General features: G+C 45.1%; 2 protein-coding genes across 2 annotated transcripts in view; both read right to left on the bottom strand.

Annotated features, from left to right (window-relative positions):
* Positions 1 to 3,764, bottom strand: part of LOC108237825 — a 7,654-nt gene extending 3,890 nt beyond the window's left edge. The window contains exons 1-4 of the mRNA XM_017419527.3: positions 3,627 to 3,764; positions 2,834 to 3,520; positions 1,586 to 2,296; positions 577 to 1,209 (exon numbers count right to left, since the gene is read on the bottom strand). Coding sequence (XP_017275016.1) covers positions 577 to 1,209; positions 1,586 to 2,296; positions 2,834 to 3,520; positions 3,627 to 3,651 — 2,056 coding nt within the window. The 5' untranslated portion in view covers positions 3,652 to 3,764. The remainder of the gene's footprint in view (positions 1 to 576; positions 1,210 to 1,585; positions 2,297 to 2,833; positions 3,521 to 3,626) is intronic.
* Positions 3,765 to 4,628: 864 nt separating this feature from the next.
* On the bottom strand, positions 4,629 to 9,129 carry dcaf7 (ddb1 and cul4 associated factor 7). The gene is made up of 7 exons (XM_017419528.3): positions 8,755 to 9,129; positions 8,398 to 8,556; positions 7,887 to 7,998; positions 7,678 to 7,796; positions 6,356 to 6,565; positions 6,121 to 6,238; positions 4,629 to 5,737 (listed from the first exon to the last, which is right to left on the bottom strand). The coding sequence occupies exons 1-7, from the start codon at positions 8,890 to 8,892 to the stop codon at positions 5,565 to 5,567; spliced, it is 1,029 nt and encodes a 342-aa protein (XP_017275017.1). The 5' UTR covers positions 8,893 to 9,129; the 3' UTR covers positions 4,629 to 5,564.
* Between the last annotated feature and the right edge of the window lie 719 nt (positions 9,130 to 9,848).

Here is a 9,848-nt window from a genome sequence, read left to right as displayed (position 1 = left end):
GCAGCAGACAAGTTTTTGAAGCTGCTGGTGCCTCCAACGTCCCCCGCACAACAAGATGCAGGGTCCTTCAGAGATTTGCAGCTGTGCGTAAGCCATCCTGTCGACCTCCTCTATCCACTGCACACAAGCAGAAACGGCTCCAGTGGGCCAAACAATACATGAAGACTGACTTCAAAACTGTTTTGTTCACCGATGAGTGCCGTGCAACGCTCGATGGTCCAGATGGATGGAGTGGAGGATGGCTGGTTGATGGACACCCCATGCGAACAAGGCTACGGCGCATAATAATTTGGAACACAGTGTATTTATTCCTAAAATTCTTCACTGATCACATTTTAGTTGGACTCATTCCAAACACAGATGAATAAAGGTTTGTTAGAGAACAATCTTTGTTAAAGTTTGACATGCGATCTCTGTTTGGTGATTTTATTTGTCCATGACTTTGGAATTCACTGTAAAATTAAATAAGTCCCTGGAAAAAATAAATAGTTTTCTGGTTTGTGGAGAATCCCTCAGCATAAAGTTAGAAATATGAACTATCAGCAGGAAAATAAAAACATGAGGATTTTTACTCACAGTCACATCTGCTGCTTGTTTGCTGCTTTAAACTCTTTTCATGTTTTGTTGCACCTGACTGCTTTTCTGCAGCAGGAAGCTGTTTCCACATGTGATCCCCAGCCAGCCTCGGTCCAACCAGCATCTCCTCCACCAGCTCCAGTAGCTCCCTGACCTGAGCTCCGTCCCCCCGGTTCTGATTGTCGAAAACATGGTACCGGTTCCCACAGCGCTGGACGAGCCTCTGCAGCGGCTCTCCTTCGCTCTCGATGCGTTGCTCGATGCTCGTGTCTCCCAGCCGGTCGCCGTAAGTGAACAGCACCATCGCTCGGCTCCACAGCTGGCCTCCCTCAGCCTCCAGCTGTTTCTCTGTGGCCTCCCCGTGGAGATGTGTGAACGAGGAGCTTAAGTTGACGACCAGCAGGAGAGCAGAGGGTGTCCTCAGGAGATCGGAGGTCATGGGGAAGCATCCCGGTGTGTCCACGACTGACACGGTCTTCTCAGAGATTCTGCCTCCATGTTCACTGCAGGAGCTGGTCTCAGTGTCTGTGTCAAAGCTGTCTCTGGTGAGAATGGTGTTTCCACATGAGCTTTTTCCTGCTTTCCTGCCTCCAGCAAGGATTACTGTCAACTCTTGCAGAGGGCTGAGCTTCTCTGTTGGAAAGAAGTTTTCTACATTTAACAGAAACATCGTTCTGACGCTGTTATCGCCCGCTGCCATAACACGGAACTGATTTAAATCACTGGATGAACATGATTAACTATACTTCAGTGACTTTTACAGATGTTGAGCTGAAATTGGGTGTGGTTGTAGCTGAGAGTCATTCACAAAACATTCTCCAAGCATTAACAGATCATGCATGAGACTGAGCAAAATGTTGTTTCCAAGGTTTAACCAAAATGGCGACAACTCAATCATTTTTCATCTAACGGTAATCTTCGTCTACAGCTCTGGACTGAGAGGTGGCGGGCGATATGCATTCCTTCAAGGAACACTAGACCTTTAATTTACCAAATGCATCCAACTCACCGAGCTCCGACCTGGCTGCCTGCCGTTGTTGCTCCTTCCTCCTCAGCCTGTCTCTGGCTCTGCCTGCCTCTGTTTTCATCCTCGTCTCCAGCTCCTCCAACGCTTGTCTCTCGATCTCATAATGCCAGCAGCCAGTGCAGCCGCTCATCATTTCTTCGATCTTCCCGATCAGTTCTCTGACCTGAAACCCATCTCCTTTAGTTTTATTGTTCAGAACGTGGTATCGGTTGCAGCATTTCTCAACAAGCCACAGCAGAGGATGCCCCTCAGACTCCAGGTACTGCTCGGTCGTGGTCCCTCCCAGCCAGTCCCCGAAACTGAACAGCAAGACGACACGACTCCAGATGTGCTCACTGATGAGCTCCAGGTGTTCCTGAGCTGCTCTCCTGTAGGTCTCGGTGAACGCTCGGTCCACGCGAATCACCAGCAGGAAGACGTGAGGCCCCGGAGGACAGAGAGACAAACTGAGAGCTATTTCCCTCCGATCGAAGAGGGACGTCTCCTCACAGAAGTAGTTCATCCACCAGCCTGGTGTGTCCACCACAGTCAGCTGTCTCCCAAACACAAGTCCTTCTCCAACACAGCTCTGAGCTGTCCTCCCGAGCTGCTGATCGCTGTCTCTGCGCAGGATGGTGTTCAGGGCTGAAGTCTTCCCTGAACCCTTTGCTCCCAGCAACACGATGCGGATGTTAGTAACTGTCCTTAACCTCTCTGCAGGAACAAAAGAGTAAAAACAGATCAGAAGGAGAGTTGTTACATTTGAGTAGGTGACGGCATTTTCAGGCCTTGACAGCATCTAGAGGTCAAAATCAGAGAAATAAGTGGGGGTATTTCCATACTTTTTTCAATGATCATTGTTGCTTATTACCCTTAAATGTTCACTTAAATATTTTAGTATAAAGGTTACAAAACCCTAAAGTATGAATGTCTAAAATAGTTCAAAGTCTGCAGAAGTAGCTCAGAAACACACAGAATTAACACAAAGCTGAATTTCACACAGAGAAGAAGCTGCAGAACGAGAGCTGGACGTCTGAGACCGAGCAGCGAAGTAAGAATCTGATTTCAGTAACATCTGAAAACATTTCCATCTTTATCCAGTAAAACTGCACATTAGGCCTGCAGAGGTAAAGTCTGCAGTAAATGGAGCTGCCAAGTTTTTTGGGGGACAAAAGTAACAGCAACTATTTGCATGGAAGGCATCATAAAAGATGTTTGATTCTAATTAATTGGGTTTTTCTCTGAGCTCACCTCTCATCAGACACCTGTGTTGTTTCATTCTTAGAAATCTCATCCGAGCCCTCTCCTCCACCCTTCTCCTCTCCTCTGCAGTGGCCTGGAGAACGCTTTCCTGCATCTCAAACACTCTGTTTCCGTTTTCCCTGACGAGTTTCTGTATCTCCACCAGCAGCTGTCGTATTCCTGCGCCGCCGTCCAGGACGACGCTGTGACACCTGAGTCCGCATCTGTCAGCCAGCCAGCGGAGGCCTTGTCCTCCTCTCTGGATGATCTCCTCGGCTCTCGTGTGCTCAAACCTGCCAGCAAAGGTGAAGACCAGAATGCAGTGTGTCCACACGCTGTGACCCAGCAGGGACACGTGCTCCTCCACGGCTCTGCGGCGCCTCTCTGAGAAGGCTGAGCTGGCCTTCACCGTGATCAGGAAGACATGAGGGCCCGGCGAGCACAGGGACACGCTGGTCCGGATCTCCCTTTTCACCAGCTTGGACGTGTCCTGAGCACTGAAGTCGCACCACCAGCCGGGAGTGTCCACCACTGTGAACCAGCGTCCGTCCACCAGTCCCAGCCTCCGAGAGCAGGACGTTCTCTCTTTGGTGACAAACTCCTCTTTCCCCAGGATTAAGTTCCCCACAAAGTTCTTCCTAGAGTTTCTTCCTCCAAGAAGTACAATTTTCAGCTGGGATGTGCTCCGTCCGTCCCCTACACAGAAAACAGGAAGAAGAAATAATCCCAAGCTGATCAGTTTTTAAAAACTTTGACATTTTGAACATAAAGATCAAATGAGGCGTCGGATATTAAAACTTACAGGCTGACAGCTCGCTGTGTGCCATCTCAGACCCTTACTTTAACAGAATACACATATTTAAATGGCTCATCTGTCTGGAAAAGGCAGCTGAAGTTTGGTGCCGAAGGAGAGACAGGAGAGGCTTTTTATGTCTTTATGAGTCTGAAGGTCGTCTGAAATGAGACAGGAAGCAGCAGGTCTTATTTACTAACTGCAGACAGGCAGAGGAAACACAGGGTTCAAACTGTGACACCTTTATTCTGCTTTATCTCAGCTGTTTTGGTTGAATTATAAAGTTATAAAACATCCATAAATTCATTAACTGTTACATTTTGATTAACACTTTTTATGTTTTTAGCTTTATTACTAACTCAGACTCTCCTCTTCACACATTTCACCTAAAAACTTGTTTTACATGTCAGTTTCATCCAAAGTTAAAGAGAAAAGCAGGAAAAAACAGAAATCAGAGTCAGCCTGTGGCTCTGATGCGTCGTGACGTACGATCCTGTTTTAAGGAAGCTTCTCGTTGCACAAACTGAAGCTTTAATCGCTTTTATTTTCACCTAGAATTAGGATTTTAAAAGTTAATTAAGCTTGACATCCAGGAAGAACAGCATCAGCTATTTATCAATTATTTCATCTAATAAATAAGCATTGTGCTGTAGTTACAATCAGTGATTAAAATGCTAATATTTAGTCAACATCTAAGTAATTTTAACTGTCTGACTGGTTATTTTTAATGTTTATGTTGTTTAATAATCTGACATTTATTCAACATCAGTTATGAGGTTTTAAAATTGTCACAAAAGTATTAACAACATTTCAATGTCTGGCTTAATTTTTTTTTTTTTTAAAGAACTATAAAAAACTGCATTTTCTGCTAAAATGCTGAGTGGATTTAAAATCTGATGAAGCTAAAAGCTACAAACAGCAGAATGGAACGAGAGAAAAGCAGTTTTTAAAGAGAACAATGTTTTCCTTGTGGAAAATATTTGTAAATAGTTCAATGATTTGAAAGTACAGTACACTTTACATCTTTATTTAAAGAAAAAAAAAGCAACACAACTGGAGGTTAGCTTCTAAGACATGGAGGAATACGTTTTATTAGAGCAAATTCAATAATAAACTTTATGAAAAGAGCTACAACATGAACACTTGGCTAACCAACAACCGAGTTTGATATATTTATATGTATGTACATTTTGCCTTGTAATGGCATGCTACAAGGACATGACCCTTCGATTACTGAACACAAAGACAGGAAGTTGTTTCCATTCACTTCAAACCTCACTCCAACAGAAAAACGCAGCTTTGCAAACACAACCTTCGACCAACAAAAAGAAGAAGTTGAGCACATCGCTCTGGGAGGTTAGAACGTCAAAGTGACGCCGCTCGCCAAACTTATTTTACATCTTTTAAAAGTCGCACAAGTCTGAGCCCACAGTCCTCCACAGACTGAACGGCCTAAACTGCCACATAAGTAAACAAGGCTAGAATATACGGATCCTTGATTCATCAATATTATGGTATGCATCCAAAAGAAGGCTACAACATAATCCTACATATTAAAGAAGTCGTCTTCTGCCAACTATAGCAGCGGCGATCGACCTCCACAAATTAAACAGGTGAAATGCACGACATCTAAACCCCTCTTCTCGTCCGGCTGAATTAACACCAAGGAGTATAAAAAAACTGAACACCAGCTCCAAATTCACAGCACTGATGCCTCTTTTAGCTGCTGAGCAAAATAAATAAGAGCTTACGCATGTTTAATCAAATCGGAGCAAAGACGTGATGACGAGCGAATGTAAACCAGGTTTTCTGCGGAGTCGGTGTGTGACGCTCCAAACGTGTTCAGAAAGTTCACTTGTGCTCTCATCTTTGTCCTGAAAACAAAGGGATGAGGACAACAAAAGTCCAAATGTGAAACAGCGCTCCTTTTTTAAATTTTCGGTGGCTTTAGACGCGCAGGATCTCCAGGCAGTTGTTGTAGCAGATGGCGATCCAGTCCGGCTGCGTGGAGGCCCACTGCACGTTGTTGATCTCCCCCTCGGCGGTGTAGGCCAGAATGGGATCCTCGATGGCGCGGGGCATCTGCTGGATGTCCCAGATCAGAGCCTGGTGGTCGTCGGCTGCAGGTAGAAACAAGAAAAGTTTTCATTTAAGAACATTTTATGGTGAGAGATGAAGTTATCACCGCAGGAGTATGTGTGGATGAACAAAGCTTCTGCTTAATGTCTGTAAAATTCGCTGAGGTGTAGACATTTTTGTGTAGACTATGGTTGATTAGCTGTGGCCGTCATCTTCTGAATAAAGACGGTGTTTTTTGGGGTTTTTTTGTTAAACATGTTGATTCGTGACATGAGCTGCGTTTCTAAAACTAAATCTCTGGACCAAACTGTCTGCAGATTTTAGGAACTTCTAAGTGAAACCAAATTATGTCTGGGATCTTCAGTACCAACCCCGGCCCTCCCCCACCTCCGTGTGCCTTTAACGAGGCCCTGTTCCCGCTCACCTGCGGTGCAGATGTGACACGAAGAATGAGGCGCCCAGGCGATGCCGTTGACGCAGGCGCGGTGGTTGTTGAGCCGAGCCACGGGAGTGCACGGCACACGAACATCCAGGATCACCACCTGTCACAAGGAAATGTAACGAGCAGCTCAGCTGTTTTATAAAGTTTTGCAGGAACTAAACAAATAATCCCAAAACAAAGATTGTGTCTGCTCTCAGGCCGACCGCAGCTGACCGACCTCCATGCCGTCCATGGCCATCGTGGCCAGGTAGTTGGGGTCCTGTTTGTTCCAGCAGAGGCGGAGCAGTGGGTGGTGCTGGGGGTCTTCATAGATGATGGTGCTGTGCTCCAGATGCCGTAGGTCAAACATCCGAACGGATCCGTCGGCGCCGACAGAGGCAAACATGTCTCTGCCGCCTCCGGCACGGCTGAACGCAATGTCGTACACCTGAGGAGACACACAGACAAATACTGGTTCCATCACGGCTGAATTCTGGGAATTTATTCTGACTTTACGTGTTACGTGTCCCGACAGGTCAGCTGCTGACTGGCTGCCTAAAAGTCCTGTGGTCGGCTCCGGGAAACATCTGGCAGTTTCAGCGTTACAGACGCAGCAGCTGGTTTTGCCTTTCTGTCCTCAAACATTTGTTAGTAATTTGTGATTTTGTGAACCTCTGAACATTTTGGCTGTAAATATACTGAACAAAAATAAAAATGCGACACTTTTTTATGTTTTTGCTCCCATTTTTCATGAGCTGGACTTTTCGTCTGTACAGGACAAATATTCTTTCAAATATTGGTCACAAATCTGTGTTCATGAGCGATTCTCCTTTGCCGAGATGATCCATCCACCTCACAGGTGTGGCGTGTCAAGATGCTGATTAGACAGCAGGATTATTGCACGGGTGTGCCTTGGGACCGCCACAATAAAGGGCCACTCTGAAATGTGCAGGTTTATCAACAGCACGATGCCTCAGATGTCGCAACTTTGGAGGGAGCGTGCAGTTGGCGTGCTGCCTGCGGGAACGTCCTCAGAGCTGTGGTTCGTTTCTCTACTATAAGCCGCCTACGTGGATGTTTCAGAGAACTTTGCTTCTTTCATGACTGAGGTGAACAAACTCTGACTCAATTATGTTGTTATTATGTGTTTTTTTCTCCCAGTTCAACTGTTTTTTTTCTTCCATTTGTATTTCTGTTTATTCTGATGCAGACTCTGCCATGCTGTACCAAATTCAAACTTAATAACATCAATCTGAACCAATTTTTTTTAATTTTTGGTTCATTGACTGACTGAGTTCTGTTCACATGCGTGATTCTGGTAAAACTCGGGCTTCCTTCACCTTTACTCCTCATTTCCTTTCCTTTTGAAAGACTTCCTGAAGGGAATTCATCAAAAAACTCTGATACAAAAACTGGGGAAAACAACTATTATTGACCAAAAAAAAATGTTTTTATAAAGTCTGGTGAACTAGCAATCAAGACCAAATAATCTATATTTAAAAAGTCCGTCCTCGAACTCACAGAACACCGTAGAATACAGTTTTAGACACGAGCACAAACCTCTTTGTCGTGCGCGATCAGCTGGGTCTTCACGTGTCCAGAAACCAGGTTCACTCGTCCTAAAACCTGACCCGTCTCCAGTCCCCAGATAGTGCAGGTGGTATCGATGCTGGATGTTCCTACGGGGCAAAAAATAAAAACAAAATTCAACAATTCGAAGTCAAAAATCAAACCAATCACCAAACTATTGTTGAACGAGAGTTTCTTACCCAGCAGGTTGGGATCAACTTCATTCCAGTCAAAGGAGGTGAGAGGAGCGCAGAAGTCTGAGTTCTTGTTGTTGTTCAGCAAACATTCGAGACGTGTTTCTGTGTCACTGACCTGGGAGACAAAAAAATAAATAAAAATCCCACTACAAGCAATATGTTCACCCTAAATCCCATCATCCCCACCGTTGTCATGCCTACTAACTACATGGAGATGCTGGATGGTTTAAGAGATATCCCCTTCATGTTTACATCACCAGGACAGTGTATGTGAACAAATAACATACAGTGTTTTAGCCCTCAGGTTCTCCACACTGCTTCTACAAGTAAGTTTTCTGACAAAAACAGGACCTCTGTAAACAAGATAACCCCTCCTGATAGTATGTTTGGATGATAGAGAGTGAGAGTGCTGACACAATGATGTTCAACCGGAGAAACTGGAGTCCTTTCAGTGATCTGAGCGTGTAAGAGAACTGTCATCCCCAAATATTCCCATCACCAGGTTTCATCTCACCCTCCAGATGCGCAGGTAGTCCCCGCTGGTGGCCAGCAGGTCTGGGTAAACCCCCTTGGTGTCTGGGATCCACATGATCTTGGTGGTGGGGTAAGGGTGATCAAACGTGTTCCTGCAGACGAACTCTGAGCTCTCCTCCTCCAGACCCACCAGCTGAACCTGAGCAGAGCAAACACACAACCAAGGCGTGAGGAAAACAAATAAACAACATTAACTACGGATACTGACAGCAGGACCGAACCCCGCTGCAGCTCCTAAACCCATCTGCTGTGAAAAGAAACAGCAGAATAAAAGCTGACATTTGAAGCCACGATGTTAACACGGAGTTAGCATCAGCTAGCTAGCCGTGTTGCGCACCTTGTTGTTATATTCTTCCACAAAACTGCCCAGAGCCAGCCGGAAGCGTTTGTCAGGACGGACACTCCAGTTCATGGCGTACACCGTCCACGGAGCTTCGTACTTGTAGATTTCTTTTCTTTTCCCGTGAAGCGACATCTTTCCGAGCTGGTGTCCGCACAGCTAACGCGCTAACTCGTGAAAAAAGAAGTACTGCAAATGGACTCCCGAGCGACCGGCTTCACTTTTCAGGACAAGCACCGAGAAACCCGGCGGTACCGACGGTTCAATTAGGCAAGTCTTGTTTTTAAACAAGATTTCTCACCACTTCTCCTAACAAAGGGTAGCATTGCTCGCTGCGAGCTCAACGACAGTCAAGTCAAATGTAATGTAACTTCCGGTTTCTTCTTGTGTTGGAAAAAAACTTCCGGTTAGTTTAAAAGTACAAACTAAAAGCTGATTTTGGCTTTGCAAATAAAAATGCACGTATCGCTGATTTTAGAGTTTACATTTTTAATATATTGAAACAAAAACGTGTTAAAATTAGACTGAAGAACACGCGATAACCCAAATGATTTTACATTACGATAAATGCATATTTCCGGTTGGCTCCTTCAAAGTAAAATGTTTGTCATACAAAGCGTGCAGTAACGCAGTATGACCACATGAGGGCACTGTATTCAAACGTGCCTAGTCCTAAAATAATGAAAGTATTTAACTCTTCAGATTCAAAAAAAGTTAAAAAACAAAAACAACTGGACTTCTATTCTGTAGCTGAAGACGTTTCGCTTCTCATCCGAGGAGCTTTCTCAATTCAGAAATAGAGAGTGTGGAGTTGAGCTGTGGAGTGTGGAGTGTGGAGTTGTGGAGGTGTGGAGGTGTGGAGTTTAGGCCTGATCCCCAGTCAGTTTCACTCCAATCAACACCTGCACTCATGTGACAAGAGTGGCCCATCAGTGAGTCAGACAAACAAGGATTCTGACGAGCCTCCATTGTTAGGAGAGTGAGAACAATTTGCAAGCAATCCAGCTTACATCACATCTCAGCTTTAAAAGCTCAACTCCACACTCTCTATTTCTGAATTGAGAAAGCTCCTCGGATGAGAAGCGAAACGT

Source organism: Kryptolebias marmoratus, linkage group LG12, assembly GCF_001649575.2.
Source record: "Kryptolebias marmoratus isolate JLee-2015 linkage group LG12, ASM164957v2, whole genome shotgun sequence".
Taxonomy (NCBI): Eukaryota; Metazoa; Chordata; class Actinopteri; order Cyprinodontiformes; family Rivulidae; genus Kryptolebias; species Kryptolebias marmoratus.
The sequence above is the reverse complement of the archived record's forward strand: the minus strand, read 5'-3'. Positions and strand labels throughout refer to the sequence as shown.

Excerpts from the sequence above, each read along its gene's own strand:
- dcaf7 (XM_017419528.3), bottom strand. The coding sequence starts at position 8,892 with ATGTCGCTTCACGGGAAAAGAAAAGAAATCTACAAGTACGAAGCTCCG. Across the intron at positions 8,557-8,754 it reads TGGAAGAATATAACAACAAG|GTTCAGCTGGTGGGTCTGGA; the intron begins GTGCGCAACACG and ends TGCTCTGCTCAG. Across the intron at positions 6,566-7,677 it reads TGATCGCGCACGACAAAGAG|GTGTACGACATTGCGTTCAG; the intron begins GTTTGTGCTCGT and ends GTGTCTCCTCAG.